This window comes from Scylla paramamosain, chromosome 42 (genome assembly GCF_035594125.1).
Source record: "Scylla paramamosain isolate STU-SP2022 chromosome 42, ASM3559412v1, whole genome shotgun sequence".
NCBI classification, from domain to species: domain Eukaryota; kingdom Metazoa; phylum Arthropoda; class Malacostraca; order Decapoda; family Portunidae; genus Scylla; species Scylla paramamosain.
The window spans coordinates 327,476-348,846 of record NC_087192.1 but is presented as its reverse complement, the minus strand read 5'-3'; the positions used below and the strand labels follow the sequence as shown (position 1 = coordinate 348,846).

At 39.6% G+C, this 21,371-nt stretch overlaps 1 protein-coding gene across 4 annotated transcripts in view; it reads right to left on the bottom strand.

Moving 5' to 3' along the window:
• Positions 1–1,791: 1,791 nt before the first annotated feature.
• Positions 1,792–21,371, bottom strand: part of LOC135093245 (AP-3 complex subunit beta-2-like) — a 29,854-nt gene continuing 10,274 nt past the window's right edge. For 2 of the 4 annotated variants that reach the window (XM_063992281.1, XM_063992283.1), the window contains exons 4-17: positions 20,103–20,263; positions 19,093–19,195; positions 18,663–18,809; positions 18,180–18,344; positions 17,639–17,791; positions 16,608–16,631; positions 11,328–11,405; positions 10,881–10,996; positions 9,164–9,237; positions 8,392–8,612; positions 6,744–7,002; positions 5,255–6,426; positions 4,855–4,994; positions 1,792–3,586 (exon numbers count right to left, since the gene is read on the bottom strand). In XM_063992281.1, coding sequence (XP_063848351.1) covers positions 3,430–3,586; positions 4,855–4,994; positions 5,255–6,426; positions 6,744–7,002; positions 8,392–8,612; positions 9,164–9,237; positions 10,881–10,996; positions 11,328–11,405; positions 16,608–16,631; positions 17,639–17,791; positions 18,180–18,344; positions 18,663–18,809; positions 19,093–19,195; positions 20,103–20,263 — 2,970 coding nt within the window. In that variant the 3' untranslated portion in view covers positions 1,792–3,429. The remainder of the gene's footprint in view (positions 3,587–4,854; positions 4,995–5,254; positions 6,427–6,743; positions 7,003–8,391; positions 8,613–9,163; positions 9,238–10,880; positions 10,997–11,327; positions 11,406–16,607; positions 16,632–17,638; positions 17,792–18,179; positions 18,345–18,662; positions 18,810–19,092; positions 19,196–20,102; positions 20,264–21,371) is intronic. The other 2 variants (XM_063992282.1, XM_063992284.1) reach the window with 1 other exon arrangement.

Sequence of the window (21,371 nt, the reverse complement as noted above, 5' to 3'; positions counted from 1 at the left end):
GATTGATCCCCTTTGTGTTCATGAAATGGTACTTTTAATAATGTTACTTTGCTGAATATTTTAATGACATTGGTCGCAAATTTGCAGCCAGGCACTCTAGCTGCTGCACCATCACGGAGGTGCTGTGCACACGTTCAAGCAAGTCAAGAAGGCAGCATTCAAGAAAAGAGCACTTTTGGCAAATATCCTTGTAACAGGGAACATCACCTGGTCAAACTCTAAAGCTGGGTTTACTGTAAGAACACATGTTACCATCATATTCAACATGTGTTGTAAAGGGTTACTAAGAAGAGATGAAGCAAGAACAGGCATCTCCTCCATTGTATCTTGGCTAATCCTTTTAAGTGACGGGCATTTGACATGATCAATAAATGTGACATAATGGCAAGAATCACTAAGGAAGGCATTTTTAAAAATATGACTTCTTTCTACAGTCATATTTTCTTTAATACCTGGCCTAAAATTACGAAAGAAACAACACAATAGGTGCTCACCATTCTATTTTGCGATGGTGTTATTACCAGAATTGTAGGTGCTGTAGTTCAGGCGTGAGTGAAAATAGAGGAATGGTATCTTGACTCCCTGGCTGTGTGGCTACAGGCCAGCATGTCTGCCTGACTTGTCACAGTGATAGTTACAGCTGACATGTGCAACTCTATCAGCCCTACAGTGTTGACAGATCCTATGTGCTGGTATAACTATTATTTTCAGTATTTGGCTGTCCTTCAACACCAATTTCAGTAAGCATTTTTGGACTGTGTCTGGCACTCATTAGTGGTGATTACAACCAGCCATCATTAACCCGCCTGGTGACAACATAAATTTCTGGCATCTCACATACCTGTGCTCAGTGCAAACACTGTTAATTTATGCTGACAACTTGAAAAATTTTAGTCTTTATTTGTTAACTGAACTCGACTAAAAAACAGATTGCGTGTACTCCAAACATTACTCTAGCCTGTGTATGTGAATGTAGCCACATGACAAGATGCCCTCGGAAGCACACTGACTTGCAAGTTCAGAGTAATGAGTGTGACCTAGAGTTGTGCCTGAAGCATTGCTTCAAAGAATATGACAAACTTCTTCACTTCTAAAGTGATTCAGTACTGCTTATAAATACTGTCTTTATGAAAAACAATGGAAAGGTGCCACCACACACTCAATCACATGCGAATTGCAATAGCCTTCTGATCATTCAGTGAGTTGAATAAAAGAATGTAAACCCTCATTCCCTTACATACTATGAGTAGCCTACCAATCATGTGTACATTGGCACTGTGGTGATTTACCATTACTGAAGTGACTTAACACCATTCATAAATGGTGGTAGCCACAAATCGCTAGCACCACAAACACCATTGGCATTGCTATTCGTCACATTATATGCACCCACGCCAGGCAACTTATGATGTGGGTTTTAAAAATGTTCCACTTTGCTAAACCCCTTTTTATGTGTTTCCCCACTATCTTGACATTGTTTACGATTTTTCAGCACGTATAAAAAATATTAAAAATTGGCTAGCACCACTGGTAGATCCATGATTAACTCAAGAATTGGGACTAGAAAAAAATCTAACTGTGATGCTGGCTCAGTGTGTGCTGGGGAAGGAAACAGTGACAGGAAGCAGCTTCATGTATGTTGCCAACTCAGGCTCAAAATAATTTCAAAGTACTTCTATTTAATTTAGAGCAGAAATCCTTTTTGACCATGGGTCATTGACAAATATACTATTCTGTTAGGGAGATGTCAGCCTGGTATACAGACAGACTTTAGCTCATGAAGAAAACATGTTCATAAGCATGATGTATTTTAAGCATCACAGGAAGCACAGCAATAAAGAAGTATGTACATATTACAGAAATACCTAAGGTATGCAGTAAATTGAACAGTGATACAATGTAAAATTTTCAATGTTACTACAATGTTAGTGCTTTCCCATTGAGTTACCACAACAACTTTCCTCAAAAAGGTTTGATTCATTAGTACAATATGAATCCCATCAAGTTCATGATGTCCTCAGTCCACATCAAAGAAGGGAAAATCATGTTTGCTGCCTTTAATACACAATTCTCACAGTACTTAATGAGTTTATCATTTTTATATTTGGTAGATAAAGTTTAAGGTGAATGAAATTTTCCTCTGGTGATCTAACATGCAACTAAATGTGAGAGATGTTAATAAATTAATCTAGTAGGGCCACTGTGATAGGGTTGTACAAGACAATAGTCAGATGAAGACTGCTTGGAAATATGCAGGGATGACTGTGACTATGGCAAATTCATAATACAGGGATTTGTGCTGTGATGATGTCAGCAGCAACTGTTTCTTGGTAACTGGTTGGGGTGACAGCCTGAGACATCTCAATGAGCCAGAACCAAAGCCAGCCATTTTCACACCAAATGTCACTCACCATGACTATCCACACTCAGCCCGACCATGAGATGGGACGGACATAAAGGCACCTTCACATGCACTCCTGTCTGATTAAGGCAAGATAGATATCAGATTTGGTTCTTTGAAATGTGACCCATGAGTGTCAGCAGGATATGTCAGCACATGAATAAGTGATCTCTTGCTTCCATGCAATAAGTTGTTGTGCAACAATGACTGCATATAAAAATATACTGATATCTAATGAGCAATGCTTTCTTTGCTTCCCTCCTTCATTCAGACATATTTTGACCAATGCTGTAATGATGCACATTTAATCAGAGAACCAACTGCATCCTAAATTATAAGGAATGAATTCCTAAATTATGTGAACACAATACTGCATTTTGCTTATTGCACAAAATAAGCTTCATACTTATTAAAGACAGATCTAATCAATACCTGAGTGGCAATGTTTGCAGAGCACAATTTGCTGCACACAGTTGTGGCACTGAGGCATGAGGAAAGCACCAAAGTATTTCACTCAGGCTAGTGGTGAAGTACCTAAAATAGGAATCAAGTGTTTTGCCGCGGTGGCTGCTAAGGCTGTGTATTAAGACACAAACTCATTTGATTTATGTGGTAATCAAGGTTCTATCTTTGTATAAGCACAATAATCTACTAAATATTTGATCACGTGGTAAATTACATTACAACCCATGCCACTCATCAGTGAAGCAAAGTGTGTGCTCTGTGTGTGCTTTGCCAAGACAAGCCTGATTCTAGTGGAGGAATGACGACAGAAGTCAGTATGCTAAGCAACTCCAACAAGCTAAGAATATTGGGAATGATTCAGATCAGGATTATGATATGCTACAGAAATATGACAATATGTATGGATATGAACCATCTAAGAATATTAACATGATTTTAAACTTTACATAAACTTTTCATAACAATCACTAAAGTTCTTTAGACATTATGGAGATACTTAAATTACCTTTTAATATAACTCCCTGGGCAATGGTGAATATGACTCAGTTTGTTGATCTATCATATCATATCTTCTTCACAGCTGACTGTATTTCTTTCAACAACATGGATGATATTACCAGCTTCTCACAGTTGACGGTCACTGAGGACTCCTGGCCGCTCTCTGACAGCAATACTGACACCAGTACCAGTGCCTTGCCTGAGGCCGTCTGTCCCCCAAACCTGCACACACACAAACAAACAAACAAACAAGCATGAGTCATATTAGTCTTTCACATATGAGAGAGGAGACAAACAGCAAAAGTCTACATATCATTTAATGTTCTACTTAACATAACTGAATGAGTTCCGACATCATAAAATAAATAAATAGAAAATTGATAAATTGCTGTTCGTGAGTGCTGTTATTTAATACACAAACCTGAACAGTGTGTACTGAAGAGTAACAGTAGTGTAAGATCACATTGATCTATCAATCTATACCCAGTGCCTGCTCCCAAGAGCTCTCCCAAGGGGAGGGCTAAGACAGGGTTCTAGAGGGCAGCAGGGTAACTGCCTCAAAACAGGGCAGGTGGAAGACACTGTGATAATTATGATCACAGTAGACCTAGATAACTGGAATATATGTAGATGGGAGAAGTGAAAGAATTTAACTTTCTTAGCTGAATTTAGTGCAAATATAGAAGGAAGGTAGGAGGATCACTAGGCCATGATAAGTAAAAGGCAGTAAGCATCAAAATTAAAATGGCACAGGTATAGCCTAATTTTTCTTGCAGAGATACATGGAAGTGTAACCAAGACATCACACAAAAGTCAAAGGTTTAAAATTCAAGTCACAGAAATAAACAAACAGTGAACAATAATAAAAATAATAACAATAACAATAATAATAATAATAATAATAATAATAATGATAACTAGCAAGAACCTAAGGATATACCACAGTATGATAATTCAACTATTACAATGTTTGATATGTATAATTAAAAGGAGGAGGAGGAGGAGGAGGAGGAGGAAGTGTAAAAAGGAAGGTGTAGAGGACCCCCTCCTCTCTCTCTCTCTCTCTCTCTCTCTCTCTCTCTCTCTCTCTCTCTCTCTCTCTCTCTCTCTCTCATCTCCTGGAGGAAGAGGAGGAGAAGGTGTAGAGAATGTAGTCGAAATGTGTAGATATGATATTAAGGCATTAAAGAGAAAGAGGTGTAAAGGATTCAGTCAAAATGTGCAGATTTGATACCAAGATGCGACACACCTAGGTACAAGCATATCAATATATAGCTAATAATAATAATGTAATAACTAAATAAATAAAAATAGATGTAATTCCTTCTTTTAAAGCCAGTTAGTTTATTATTTCTCATCTTGCTTCTTCCTAAATATCACATCATCAGTGGAAAGAGACAAGTCTGCACATCAGGAAATCACAACAAAACCCATGTGTTGGTGTCACTCTGAGTTTCTTGTGTGTCTGCCCCACACCACCATGCACTCACTTGAGAGAGGTGCTGCTGGAGCTCTGCACTTGGAGAAGGTTTGCTATCTCATAGATCTTGTCCACGATGGTAGTGGTGGCAGGCTGGTTGGTTGACACACTCACTGGTCCACTCAGCTCATTCATTCCCCTCAGCTTGATCTGTTGAAAGATTATAAAGGTAACATTCCAATCCCTCTCACCCTATTCTTTTGGGTACTTTCCTTACCATTTTCATCCTCTCTCTTAAGCTGTGATCAACATTATTTTAATCCTATTCTTAAACACATGAGTATACATCTATGTACATCACTAGTACCCTCACAGGATCTGTTTCTACCAGTTATAGAAAGTATCCCATTCTATCCATCTCTACTAATTATTTGAAAAATGTCCCATTCTATTCATCCCAGGCCTCTCACCTGATTGAGATTGAAGTCTGTCTCACTCATGGCCAGTGGCATGAGCAGCTCCCCAACAGGCGCAGTGATGCTGAGGTTGAAGGTACGTCCGCCTGCCACCAGGTCAAATGCAGCTGGTTGGGTGGTGTCATTAAAGTCGATGCCAAGAGTACCACAAAGTGTAGCACCAGGTGCCAAAACAGTGATGCCAGCAAATTCATGCAGTGCCATGCCTGGAGCGAGTTTCTTGGCACCCACACTGATGTCCTTGATCTCTTCAGCACCACTGTTGGTGAAGGAAAGCTCCACAGATGTCATGCGAGGGGAGTAGAGGTGTGGTGATCGGGTGAAGCGGCATGCCACTGCCAGGCCACCACTACTGATACGGTTGAGGAGTTCCTGTTTCGCTACTGGGATGAACTTGGCTGAGGCAGGCTGGATGGAGGCACCGGGAGGGAGGGATGGAGGCTGGGAGGATGGGGAAGGTGTGAGGAGTCCCCCTAGTGAGGGTGTGAGAAGGGGTGTGTCCATGGCAGGCGGAGAGTCCTCCAGGTCCAGCAAGAGGTCCAGGTTGCTGCGTTTGCTGCCACCCACTTGCCTGTTGCCTCCCTTAGGTGCCTCGGCCTTGGATTTCTTCTTGGTTGTCTCTTCCTCCGAGGTGTTGGATGAGCTCTCTGAGTCATCCTCACTTGATGAGTCAGATGATGATGTTGAACTTGTGTCTGAGTCCTCAGTTCCAGATGCCCGAGTTGCTTCGCGCTTCCCTGTATGTTTTTTAACACTTGTGCTTCCTCCCTTCTTCCTGCCTTTAGCTTGTTGTTGTTCCTCCTCTTCTTCATCCTCATCATCATCATCTTCCTCATCATCACTGTCAGACTCATCTTCATCATCCTCATCACTGCTGCCACTGCTACTGCTGTCTGAGCTGTCACTCTCACTGTCACTCTCACTTTCCTCGTCACTCTCGTCACCAGGTGAGCTCTCATCTGAGTAAAAAGACTCAGGTTTCTTAGGTTTGCTGCGGGACTGGTAGGCAGGCCGGTGGTGGTTCTCTGGGGCAAAGATGGCTGGTACTTCCACACACCGCACATTGGGATCTGCTGCCTCAATGGGGAAGTCTGGTAGGTCCTGGTAACCTGTGGCTCGTGCATTGATCAGGTGGGACAGAGTGCTCAGCTGGAACTGGTCCCGGTCTGTAAGCAGAACAGAAAGGAAAGCGTGAAAGCGACTCAAGAGATGAAAATAAATCTGAAAATTCTTCACTAATTTTGACAAGAATGAATGACAAAAGTGATGTCCCATGTAACTGTCATGCATTTCTTTAAGTTCTACATGGGCAGAAAAGGTGTTAAGAAGGGGACTCAAAGGATGAAAAAGGTGAATCTTGTAACTGTGATGGTCCGCCTCTGAGCATCATGGAAGCACTAAGAAATTTAATGAAATAAATAAATAAACATCATGGCCACCGCGTGTCACAACAACATTCCCCCTCCTGCTCCTGCTGCTTTACCCTTGAAGCTGGACTGCTGGACGGGTGGTGGCTTGGTAGCAAGGAAGATCTTCTTGGCGTGCTTGGCGAGTTTGTTATCCTCATGGCCTTGCGGAGGGAAGACGAGGGCGCGGGTGAGGCGGGCACGGTCCCTGATGTCATAGTTGGTGTCGTACTTGGCCAGGTTGTAAACATACTGGCAGAGGAGGCGTGTCTGCTTGGGGTTGGTGAGGTACAGCTTGGTGGCCAGCGTCAAGATCTGCAGCTTCACTATGTCGTCCTGTGAGGGGAATAGCAATGGAAGTGATGATTCTTTCTCTATTTTCTTATTTTACCACTTTACTTGTTTTCATATATAGATACACAGATAGATTTCTTTTCAGACCTCTATTATAAATGACCTTTGACATTCTTATTTTTATGATTTTACTTCTTTTCAGACATAGATACATATATAGATAAATACATTTTCAGACCTCAACTGTAAATTACTTCTGACATTCTTAGTTTTACTATTTTACTTCTTCTCAAACATAGATATATAGATAGATAGTCAGATATCTTTTCAGACCTCAATTATAGATCACCTTTTGACATTCCCCACATCTGATCTTTTGTATGAAATTTTTGCATATTCGTATACTCAAAACACACACACACACACAAGGCTCAGTACTTGCACCAATCATGTTTGCAGTCTATATAAATTATATGACGGAGAGTGTGAACAGCTACATGAGCCTTTTTGTGGATGATGCAAAGTTGCTGAAGAAAGTTGAGAGTGCAGAGGACTGTGGAACATTACAAGAATACCTGAACAAGATATCAGAGTGGAGTTATAGATGGGAAATGGAATTTAATTTAAAGAAGTGTAAGGTAATAGAATTTGGAAAAAGTATAAGAAGAGTATAAGGAAATTATGTGTTGAATGGTGTAAGGTTGAGTGGAGCAGAAGAGGAAAAGGATCTCGGTGTTACAGTGACTGGCAACCTGACCCCGGAGAGACACATTAGCAAAATTACAGGAGAAACCTATAACTTGTTGAGAAGAATAAGGCAGGCCTTTGCATATAAGGATGAAGAGATGGTCAGGAAGATGATCATGTCGCTGATAAGACATAGACTAGAATATGCAGCAGTAGTGTGGTCGCCATACAAGAAAAAGGATATAAGGAAGTTGGAGAGAGTTCAGAGAGCAGCTATGAAGATGGTACCAAGTATCAGGGACTTGTCATATGAAGAGAGACTGGCAAGGCTACATGTACCAACATTGGAAAAGAGGAGAGAAAGGGGAGACTTGATTGTGATATATAAAGCATATGAGGGAGTAGAGGAGGTGGACTGGAGCGACTTAATGGTCTGGGATACATAGGACACTAGAGGACGTGGGAAGAGGCTGAAGAGTGCTTGTAGAAGAGACGTCAAAAAGTATAGTTTCCCATATAGAAGTATTGATGTATGGAACAGTCTGGATGCGGAGATAGTAAAATGCAGAAAGTATACATCAATTCAAGGCTAAGTTGGATATACATCGATTCAAGGCTAAGTTGGATACTAAAAGATATGGAGATGGGACAGCACGAGCATAGCTCTTTTCCCATAAAGCACAACTAGGTAAATACAACTAGGTAAATACACACACACACACACACATGAGCCTCAATACCAACCTCTGCAGTGAAGGTCTTGGCCATCTTGCGCAGGACATCTGGGGCAATCTTGGGCACCTTGTCGCAGTACTCCCCCAGCAGCCATAGGATGCTAGCCCTGGCCATGGGGATCTTGATCTTGTCCACTAGGCGAGCCATGTGCCGGATGATGTCCTTGTGGCCGACAGTCTCGCTCTGCAGCAGCTTGCGGATCACCACCACGCTCTCCCCTACCACGGACTCTAAAAGTGGAGGGGCAAGAAGACAGCCTGGTCATCTGTCTCAAGGTAAGTCATCTCTCTCTCTCTCTCTCTCTCTCTCTCTCTCTCTCTCTCTCTCTCTCTCTCTCTCTCTCTCTCTCTCTCTCTCTCTCTCTCTCTCCTTCTTCTCTATCATGCTATCATCTGCCTACCACTTTTATTGCTTAAGATATATATTTCTGTGCAGTAATGATTCAGACAAATCCAACATTAACCTTTTCTAACTTTTAGTATAAACATACATTCCTACCCTCTCAAAAGTGACCAGCCATTTAAAATGTCAGTCAGGAATCTTTCCCTCCCTCTTTCCATCTGCCACCTGAAATGTCCTGTACTGTACTCTTCCATCCTCACCTCCAAACTGAATTCCAAAATCTCCTGATCTTTAACTCTTCTTCTATCAACCATTCCTTACAGTATGTCCAACAAACACAAGCTGCCTCCTGTTAAGTGTCAGTATCATATAATAAATAACACAATGATACATGGACATCTTCAAAGGAGAAGTTGCACCAAGACTGAGGCTGACTCACCATCGCGGTTAGACAAAAGGGTAACAAGGCCACTGAGACAGGTGTCAGTCACTTCCCGGATGTTGGATGCACACCTGTTGGGAGGAATGTGATTGATACAGAAATAGGTGTGTGTGTGTGTTTACACAAGTTGTGACATACAGGAAAAGATTTACACTTGTACAATCCTGTCTCCACATCTATAAATCCTCAACCCTATCTTGAAGTCATGAATATTCCCTGCATGGACCATTTTCTTATCCAGATTATTTCAGTCTTCTGTGGGGAAAGTTGTGCTCCTGAATGTGTCTCCTATAAAATTAATAGTACTCTTCAGGTTCCTAATGCATCCCCTCATGTCACTGACATTTCACACAAACACGTCTTCTCTACCAAGTTGTTCCACTCCCTTTATCACTCTGAACAATGCTATTAAGTCTCCTCCCCCTGTTCTTTTCTTCAAGGTGGTGCTGCAGCCTAGACAATCTCCCTTCAAGTGATAAGTCTCTCAAGTAAGGTATCACTTTAGTTCCTGCTCTGTATTCTTTTTCTTTTCCTTACCTATCTACTTTTTCTAATGAGATGATTGCACTGTTGCTGCATATTTGTATCTTGGATGTATCATTATAACAATTATATTTCTCATCATATCTTCATCTGAATAATTAAACATCATTCATACATTACTCAACATACTGAGAATTTTTTGAGTTAGTGCTTTGTTTACATAAATAATAATAAATGTAAAATAAATTAAAAGAGAAGAAAAAAATGCTTAGTAACTGCTTAAGAAAAAGTTAATAAAAAAGCTCCAAAATCACATTAGTTTTCTAATTCAATCTTTTACTATTTTTTCCTTTCTAAGTCTGACACAATGCATTTTCTTCTCCCACATATGGATTTTCAACTTTTAATCTTTCACATACTCTGCAATCGCCAGCTGTGTTGCCTCACAAGGTCCTGTGAGGCTGGTAGTGAGAGACCAATATGAAGCATGTGTAACACTAAGGAAACTGAGTTAGAGTAGAAATTAAGAAACTGAATTCATTATAGTAGTTAACTGCAGTAGTGAAGTTGTGTGAGAGAAACTAGCTGTGGAGAGCTTAGCTGTAGGGAGGTAGTGAGGGTTGTTTATGTGGTAAAGTTGATGACATGGCGCATAGGGTAGATAAGACACAGAGGGATCTCTGTAGAGGAATGGGATCACCTGGGATCACATATCTGGTCCAGTGGCTTCAGAAGGGGGCAGGTTGTGCCCAGTCTTCAGAGAGAGAGAGGTGTTGTGACTCACTCTGTTTTCTCCATAAACCCTAGACCCTCAAACACCGACCCTAATAGTCGTAAGTGTTGCATTGTGGTTAATTAGCTGTCTAAGTAACTGTTACATGTTAAAATACACTGAGAATTATTATATATGTATTGCATTTGTGTTTCTATTATTCTGAATGTTTATTAAGGCGTAAACCATTATGTATTTTGGTTATTATACTGAACTTTATCATGACGGAATGTTATCTCTTTATGATACTTATGTGCCTTAACTGCACGTGAATGTTTTATTGCATCTCAATACTCCTCGTGCTGATGTCAAATTAATTGTCACTATAGGTTAATCGCATTAAAGCGAGTAAACAACTAGGTCGTTTGTCATCCTGAATCTCTATAGATGTGATGACATCTACATACTCAGAACACAGCCATTCTTTCACAGTGACTTGGGGAAACAGCTGCTTCTCACCTGCCAATGGCCTGAATAGTGGCTGCCACGAATTCCTTGTCAGATGATCCGATGTAGGTCTGAAACTCCCGCAGAATGACGGCAATGTTGGTGTCTGTGGCAAGGTTAGTCAGCACCTGCAAGAGAAAATTGAGAAAAGAAAACATAACTGATCTCTTCTTCACCCAAATCACTTCATGAGGTGCATTCCATAATAACCCGTAACAGTTATTGGATGGAAAAGAAATTCAACAAAAAAAAAGCAACAATTACTCAAGTGAATCTTAATGAAGCAGAGATTTTAAAACCAGTAATATCCCTCCCTAACCATCAAAGTGAAATAATATCCCTCATTAACAATCAAAATGGAGAAATAACAAATAATATCTATCTAACCATCAAAGAGGATAAATACCAAGTAATGTCCCTCTCTAACCATCACAGTGGAGAAGCACACTTAGCACTCACCTCCAGCTTCAGTGACTTGATGTGAGTGGGGTCACTTGATCTTACAAAAAAGCTTTTCAAATAAGGCTCAAACATATCCTGTGGTAAGAAATGCCATAGATTCATTACAACCCTGCAAAATAGACAGATTTATAAAGATACATGTTTTTGCCTAGATATGCATTTGATGATGACAACTTTTGTTTTTCCTGACATTTTGAAGACATATTCTTAAAAAATGGAATGGAAAATGTTGATACTCCAGTGTCCTAAGCTACCCTCAACTTGTGAGTGTCCCTGCCACAAAATATAACACAGCCACGCACCATTTGCCACCTACATGTTCTCCTCCCAAGGAAAAAGCTGGGGAAAAGCTTCAAAAACAATGATCTACAGATGGCATTATTTTCAAGCTGCTTCCTGCACTGATGGGAACACATGGGTAAGGCAAACCCAACATAATGGATAACACACACACACACACACACACACACACACACACACACACACACACACACACACACACACACACACAAATAAATAAACAAACAAGATAAAATAAAACAATAGAAGCCCAGCTGACAAGAAGGGTTTATGGTATGGCAAGATTTGTCAACAACAGTGAAGGGTAAATAGTTGGCTTGACAGAATTCACCCAATATCATCACTTTAACACCAACAATTGTAACGCCAGCCACCATCTCACGCCAGGACAGCCTCCACCCATGATTGGGGTCACAAGGAGCTCTATCCCTTGGGCTGCCACCATCCACAACACACTCCAAAGATACCCACATACTCAAGACAAAGACAATGACATTATAGGGATACATAACATTTCATGACCCTCACATAAACCCAGATAGATATTCATGAAGGTGACATTAAAGGGATTCACAACATTCATGACATTAAAAAAAAAATAATAATAATAAATAAATAATTAATAAATAAATAAATAAACAAATATATAAATAAAATAATGATAAAAAATAAGTTGAGCCGCACACTTGGTGCCAGCCATCACTCACTCCACACAGTCCCCAACAGACTCAAGCAAGCAACTCAACATTACAACTGAGGTTTCCAGTCTTTAATGAAGAACACAGCAAGAGATGAAAGGAAATGACTATGGGATATAAATGATAACAATCCTTACTTTCACAAGAACAACCTAAATTAACAAGCAATGCCCTACATAAATTCCCCTGAGCTTACAATGTTAGTTGACACCATTAGTATTTCACCTAACTAAATCATTGGATCTCCCATAGTACTTACCTTCCTCTCTTCTTCTTCATATCATTAACATACCAGGTAACAATAATCATATATAACATTAATTATTAAGCAGATTAAGGAGCAAGCTTAAAACAACAAGCTACTCAACATAAGTCAGTACAAACCAAACATTTAGCATGTGACACAAGACTGAGATTAGCAACAGTGTGGGGAGTGTGGAGTGTAACAAGAAGAGTCTCACAGCCAAGAGGGGAGGCTGAGGGCCAAGCAATGCTAAAGGCAACACATGCTGAGGCTCAAGCAGCACAAGCAGGGCAAACCAGGGCAAGAGGAGTGGCATGTGACAGACCGAGGGTCCTAATTCATTAGTCAATCACTTAAGAGGTTGCATCTGTTAAAGTGAATACAAATAAGTGTGTGTGTGTGTGTGTGTGTGTGTGTGTGTGTGTGTGTGTGTGTGTGTGTGTGTGTGTGTGTGTGTGTGTGTGTGTGTGTGTGTGTGTGTGAACGAGTCCTTACAGAAATGTAGACCTGGCACTATCAAACTTATAATACAGAAACAGTGATTAGAACATTAATCTTTCATAGTGTTATGAAGAAATGAAGGAACTCTGAGAGGAAAGGTTATCTCAGGTAACAAAGCACACATATCTGTTCAAGTCATGGGAATGAGAGGCCCTTCCTATCTCCCACTCTGAACCAGCAGAGTTTGGCAAGGAATCCAATGTGAGAAGAGAAAGATTTTTGTAATAAATAAATAAATAAATTTGACATGAGGGAAGGAAACTATGAGATGAGTCTATATATATATATATATATATATATATATATATATATATATATATATATATATATATATATATATATATATATATATATATTTTAAATATATATATATTTTCCTTTAATTTTATGTATCTTAGAACTCTATCCAAGGTATGAGAGGGAAAAGATGGATGCTGAGAGTACTGAATCAAAAGTAGGCTAATGATGATATTTCTATTAGCACTGAGAAGACAAAATTAAGATTCCTAGAATGATGAAAAGGATGACATGTGTAATAGTTTTCTTCAAATAAAATGGTTGGCAAAAGCAATGTGAAAGATAGAATAAGTCTATTTTCTTCCCCTCAACCTTCATTGTCTTACCAGCCAGCAGGAAAAACAAACTGCATATGATGCTACAAAGGCTGAGATTGCACCTCAGGGTAGTTACAGATGCCTTCCACATCAAGATCTACACCAAGTGCATTCATTAACAATAACCACTGATAAAAGCTCAATGTGGTGAACCTCCTGAAAACAATAATGTAGAAATGGCTGTAGCTCAAAGCTGGATAAAACAGAGACTGACAAATACAAGAAGACTAATGTGATGCATTTTGTCTCATCTGCACCTCACAGTAACATAGCCAAAAACATTCCAAACCAGTGCAGCCTTTCAAGTGTTTGTCCTGTCCATGATTGAAAAACAAAGCTCTATGTGCTGAGTCACCAGGAACAGCTGTACATTCCTTTAGCTATAGCTAGTTCTCTAAATAATGTGGTCTCACTCATGTTACATGTAATGTTTCAGAGTTAATGTATTTCCATGGCACACAAACACAATGTCTGATATAGGAATGTGTTACTCCACTGTCACATACAATGTCTGCTATGGGAACATGTTATTTCATAACTGTGACTGACATTTCATGCCCAAAATTTTCAATAATTCCATCTTATCTTATCTTATACTGCTTGGAGCTGCAACATTCAGCTCTGAGCCATATAATATGGCATAGTAATAAATGGTCTAACCAAGTACTCACACATTCACTTTCATATTTCAACCACACTTGGTGTTACAGAAGATTCCAGCAGAATAATTCTGCCACATATGAACATGGCAACACAGTCACTGCCTGGTGTTCTCACCTGCTCAATGAACAGGTGAGAACACCGTATTGTCCTTCCTTGTTTAAAAATGGACTGCATAGCAACTGTATTTTTACCAAAACCCTAATTTATTTTTGGTATGCTAAATATATACAATGACTTTGAAAGAAATACAGTAAATTAACTAGACTTTTAAACAAGACTAAAATATACAAGCCACTCAGAAACTGAGCCCATTCTCTACACCAGAGTCTATAACAAACTACACATGTCATATGAAGTTTTCTTTCCCAACTTTCACTTGAACTATGTAATTCAATTGTTTCCTTAATTCCTGGATTCCATCTTCCACATAAAAGAGCAAAGCTAACTCACTGGAAGAATCAGAAGATTAATGCACTACTATAGTGCTGAAGATGAAAAGAAATATTTCTCTTGTGGAAAATGACTAAGCTTGATCTACAAGGCTCCACACTTCTCTCTTGTAGCATACTTCTTTAATGTCTTTTCTTGGATTTTTTTTTAAATACCTAACAGCAGAGGAATGTCAGTCTATGTCCTTTCAGTTTCCTAATGTCCACATTCTCATTCTCATAAGCATTTTAACACCATGTCCTTTAATTCTTAAATGATGTCTTCCTCTTGCAAGCATAGCATCCACCTTACTGTAATGTATTTTGTTATCCCATTCTGTGTAGGTAATCAAACCACCTCAAGATGCTACATCTGATTACATCCACCACTCCATGGTTCATCCCTTCACCTCAGCCAGACTCTCAATTGCAGATTTGTGCAAATTATTACTAACAGTACAGACAAGCATGAACTGTCAGTGAATGATAGTCAAATATAGAAGCATACTTCATGCTTTCCTATGTTGTGAGTCTGAACTGCTTATGGCACGCACTGTTCCTTTTACCTCTCTCTCCTGTCACTAACCCCTCTCATCCAGTGCATCACAGGGAAGGACTGAACTGCTATGTTTTCAATAGGACTGAACTAGTGTGTTTTCAAATAAGTAAAAGATCCAGTAATACTTAATCTATATATTTTATATTTTATGAATGTGTGGAATCTGAAGAACGATGTAACAAACAAAATGTGTATTATTAATTGCAGTGGCATGAATGTTATAGAAATTCTGATGTAAACAAAATCCTAAGAGCTAGTAAAAAGATGAAAAAAAAAGTTTTTAAGTTTGATAAAGTTAGATTTTTAAGGATATTAAGAAACTGGTCCTTAATTAGAGGTAGATGACTGGAAGACTTAGTGGTCAGGTTATTAGCGATGGATCAAAAAGGGAGCTTTAAAAGCAAAATTAGACAAATTTATGGATAAGGATAATAGGTGGTTATAAATAGGTAAGTAGGTAGATTTTATACAGGAACTGCCACATGTAGGCCTACTGACTTATTGCAGCTTTCCTTATGTTCTTATCACAAAGACATCAAACACAAAATTTGTGGTCAAATTCTGCATTAGTAGACAAGTAACATCATACTTATTTCTTGACAATGCATTAAATAGTGTGCATTCCAAGTTCTGTGAACCAATAATGATGCAAAAGTGCACTACATAAACACCATTCTGCCCCTCTCCTAAAGGCTGCCCTGGAGTGTGGTGTGCTGATAAAATTCTACAGATATACAGATGACACAGAATTCACAGTTATCATGAGATGGTTTGTCCCTAACACCAATCAATCACACAGCAAGCATCATCATTCCAATTCTGTGCTGACCTACATCATGTGTGTGCATTTCTTGACATTACTGTGTGTGTGTGTGTGTGTGTGTGTGTGTGTGTGTGTGTGTGTGTGTGTGTGTGTGTGTGTGTGTGTGTGTGTGTGTGTGTGTGTGTGTGTGTGTGTGTGTGTGTGTGTGTGTGTGTGTGTGTGTGTGTGTGTGTGTGTGTGTGTGTGTGTGTGTGTGTGTGTGTGTGTGTGTGTGTGTGTGTGTGTGTGTGTGTGTATCCAATCAGCAGATGCATCAGGGAGGTAAAGTAGTAACAGCAGTAGTAGTAGTAATAGTAGTAGTAATAGTAGTAGTAGTAGTAGTACCAGTACTAGTTATACTTTGAGGGTTGATTTCTAAGAACAAAAAATTGAGTGCCACTTCTCTCTCATAGTTATCAAGAGAAGACCTTACTGTGTGCAGATACAAAAATGCCAAAATATACTTTCTTTTTCCTCCCTATTTGCTTTGGCCTGAAAAAAAGAAATGAAATAAAAGAAAAATGGCATTATTAAAGTATATATGACTACAGAAAGTACTTCCCAATCAAGCTAAAAATATCAGTGTCTTCTCTTGCATGCCTCTCACTCAGCTCCACAAAAGAATCCAACAAACATTTCTTTCCTCCAGCTTCTGTTTCCTGATCCTTCTTTTGGCTCATGCCTCTAGGATTGGATGTTGCTGCCTCTAACTGTGCATTCCATCCCTTCCAGTAACTGAATGAATGCCTGTCACTCATGCATCACTAGTAAGAGTAATAGTAATAGAAGCAGTTGTTGAAGTGAAAAAAAAGTGGTGATAACAGAAACAGTAGTAACAATAGTAAAAGAATTTCTAGCAGTAAAGATGGTGGTGGTAGTAGTAGTAACAGTAGTAGTAGCAGTAGTAGTAATAGTAGTATAGAAGCAGTAATCACAGTAGTAGTAGTAGTAGTAGCTCTGACAATGAATACACCCTTTACTCACATCACCATAATGGCAATATTACATTAGCAAAGCTGCTCCGAGCTGGGTATTTACACACATTCAGCTGATCAATAAAGGATACAATGCACACACTTATCCTGCTCAACACAAGAAGCCTTTCATATAATAGTTAACAGAGCACACTATTTCACTCCTCATAATAATAAAGAACAAGCAAATTTGTTAATTAATCAAAAAAGACTCCATGCTAAAACTTCTTGTATGATTATTAAAAACTGTGAAGATCATCAAAATCTCTCCTGCTTTTCACTAAAAATATATAATGCAGGAAAATTAACAAACAGAATTAGTAAGTAGTAGCATACGTACAAGGCAGTCACACACAGACGCACACGCACACACATAACCACAAGAAATCAATTGTGTAATGCCACATTTCACATTATCAACAAAACCTAAAGTCAAATCTGGCCAAGACAAACTTTAGTAGGAACATAACAAAAGTACAAGAATGGCAAGGACAAGAGTGCCAAGCCAGCAGGGATCACCCATACCTTCCTACGGGTAGACATGGAAGCAATGTTGGTCAGCACCACCGCCTGTACCTCTCTGTGGGAACGTAGGAGCCTCACCAGTGCCCGCGCCACCAGGGACACCTCTGGCCGTGGCGCTATGTGCTGGTAGAGCTGTGCCACTGCCAGCACCACCTGCTCCATGCCACAGGGAGAAGGGGAAAACACACAAGGATGAGTAAAGTACATTGTGAAGGTTCCAGTCAGTGTTTACTTTTTTTTATACAAGAGAGAGAGAGAGAGAGAGAGAGAGAGAGAGAGAGAGAGAGAGAGAGAGAGAGAGAGAGAGAGAGAGAGAGAGAGGAAGGAAGGAAGGAAGGAAGGAAGGAAGGAAGGAAGGAAGGAAGGAAGGAAGGAAGGAAGGAAGGAAGGAAGGAAGGAAGGAAGGAAGGAAGGAAGGAAGGAAGGAAGGAAGGAAGGAACAAATGAAAACAAAGGATAAGCAAGCACACACACACACACACACACACACAAAAGCATGGCAGGTCAGGCAGGTAGCCAGGCACACCCATGCAATACTCACCGCAGCATTTCGGCTTTGCAGGAGCGGCTTGGCATTTCTCAGGAGGAGCCGGTGGTCATGGTCCATCATCTTGGGTCGCTGCTGTAGTTTCTCAGCCTCTGCCTCCCCATCCTCCTCCTCATCCTCATCCTCATAGAATGGCTGCTCCTTGTCCTCAACCTCAATCTGCCATCCAAATAAAAGTATAGCAGAGATACACATACTGCAGGAAGGATGTAATTATTCTTAGTTTTCTTTCCCTTGTCATATAATAAATGATATACTAATGGCTGTAAGAGAGGAAATGAAGTATTAGGAGCTCCTAAATAACTTCTGGAGTTGCAACACTTGTCATAGAGCACTGGCTGCTATTCCAAATAACCTCCATATTGCAGCTTTCTAACTCAATCGACTAACAGTATTTCAACATGTCATCCCTTTTACAGCTACTCCAGTTCAGAGAGAGAGAGAGAGAGAGTTCTGAGATGCGCTTGTCACACTTACACCAGCATTGGGGTCGACAAACTGAGTGCGAGCGTAGCGGGTGAGCATATTGATGATGATGACCTGCCCCCACTCCTCTACGTCCACCAGCAGGTTGCACAGCTTGCGGTAGTTCTTGTGGATGAGGTCAATCCTCTCTGGGCACACCTGCAAGACAGCAAGCGGTGGTGCAGATGAAGGAGGCAGGTTGGTGATTAAGTATATGTCATAATGTTTGTAGATAAAGGCAAATATTTGTAGGTAAATGGTTTGTATACAATTCTTGATGAAAATAGAGTACAACATTAACAAAAATAATGTACATAATAAGCTTGTTGGATGTATGCCTGTGAAAACAAACAGTAATTACATTCCATGAAATTACAGCTATTATAGACCATCAAAATACATAGCAAATATTCGTTCTCTAACACAGCAACACAACAATTACCTCTTCAAATGCCATCACTGCCGATCCAACAACCAAGGTAGTCTCATCTGACAGGAGCTTCTCTATTACTTGTATCAGCTCTTCCTTCTGTTCTGGATCAAGACTATACACAGAAGTTATCATCATTACCACTGCCACTACTACCATCCTCTATATCAATATATTCCATCTGCTTCTCATCATCATCTAAAGTGACTTCAAAATCAGAGTTACATGAGGCTGAAGAATCATGGCTAAACACAAGTCTTAAGCATGTCACCCTGAAGAGCAACCCACATTCACACTCCACTCATGTCCTAGATCTCTAACCTTACACTCACCAAGGTTTATCATAATACAGTGAACCCTCAGTATAATGAGTCCTGTTAAAGTGAATTTTGCATTTATCAAGCAAAATATGGCCTATCTATCTGATTTATTGAACGAAGGTCGGTAAATGAGGCGGAACATTCGGTCAGCGGCAGCAGAGGAGTGAGTGAGGGAGGGAGAGTGGGTGGTGGTGGTGGTGATGAGCACACATCAAACCCACACACACATTGTGTCTGCCTCAGTCTAACAGCAGTGGTTGAAGTGGAAGATTGTTGTGCTTGTATGTATGCATGTATGTATGCATAGTATGTACATAATCTTGTTTACTTCTTTGTTTGTTTGTAATGTATTCTTGTATACTTGAGCACAGTATAAACATTTTTCCATAAGATTTGTTGATTTATACCAAAATAAAGTACATGCTATACAATTTACATCCAATGCATGAGTTACCATAATTTATATTATTTGAGGTTCATTTTTGTATACTGAACTTCCCCCTCACATACCAAAGTTCAGTGTGGGAGGGCGGAATCAACCGCCATCTTTAATTTTTTATTTTATTTTTGCCTTTATTGTCAGTGGCTTCCCCCCAATTTGATCAATATACTGAGGGTTTACTGTATCTATAAAATTATAATAATTTCTATGCACATTTATAATTTTACATTGACTCTATATGATGTCCCTGCCTCACTCACTTGTACAGCTTGGGAATGGCATGTGCAGCAGTCTTGCGGACATAAGGGGACATATCAGAGACAGCATCCTTGATAGAGAGCATCATGATGGGTACAATGACTGGCACACGGATGCTGGACAACACTCGCAGGGCACAGGCTCGGATCAGCTGGTTAGGGTCCTGCAAGATATTGACAGTGCATGCAGACATTCCTCACTTGTGAGTCCAGGTAACATTTCATCTGGGTATTATAGTCCCACTAACATTTCATCTGGGTATTTTAGTCCTGAAAACATTTTAACTGGGTATTTACAAATGTTAAGTACAGCAAGCAGCCTTAAATCAAGAAGCTGGTGTCCCATAAGAAAGATCAAATTGGGTGAATGAATGCTATGTTTGTATCTGGATATCACTTCATCTGGGTTTTTACAGACACCAAGCAGACACCAAGCACAAAAAACACGTTTCAATCAAATGACAAGTGTCTTAATAGGAAAAGCACTAACTGAATGACTGATGTATGCTTAGATATGCCTCACTCATTAACATACTATGATACTTCATCTGGACTACTACAGGCGATGCATACAGCATAGAAGACCAGATAAAGCTTCAGATTAAGAGACTGGTGGGCTGCATGGAAAGGGAAAGTGTTTTGTCATGTGAATAATGGGAGTGTATAGCCATGCCTCATTAATTAATAGCCTTCTTGTTCAAACTCTGTTCAATCCGTCATGACTGGATACTATTAGCTTTGGACCGATGGACAAGATATGCAGTGAAATAAAATGAAGAAGCAGACATGCACAAAGGCTTTTTAAGGTAAAAAGCACACTGACTAGGGATGGAGTATATAAAAGTTGTGTATTAGAATACAAGAACAAATACTTCAGATTTCTACAAATATGAATACAAATACACTGAAATATCCTTAATTTGAATATGAATATTACAAATATTTTAAGAAAGTAGGTACGCATGAATGTATTGTATTATTATATGTACTATTTTATTACTTTTTATTGAAAACAATTATTTGATGTAACTCAACCAAGCATTACACCAAACTCCTGCAACAGCAAAGCCATCTCATGAGCAATGAGATCATGAAATCTCTGAGAAACTCATAAAACAAGGAAAGGAGGGAAGGCTGATAAAATCTTTAAAATTTATTGGACTCAAGAGACGCAAGAGGATATATAAGAAACTGAAAATGACCACTTATGAAGAGATATTAAAAGAAACAGTCTTCCTAACAGAAGCACAAAAACCTGGAACAATTTGGATA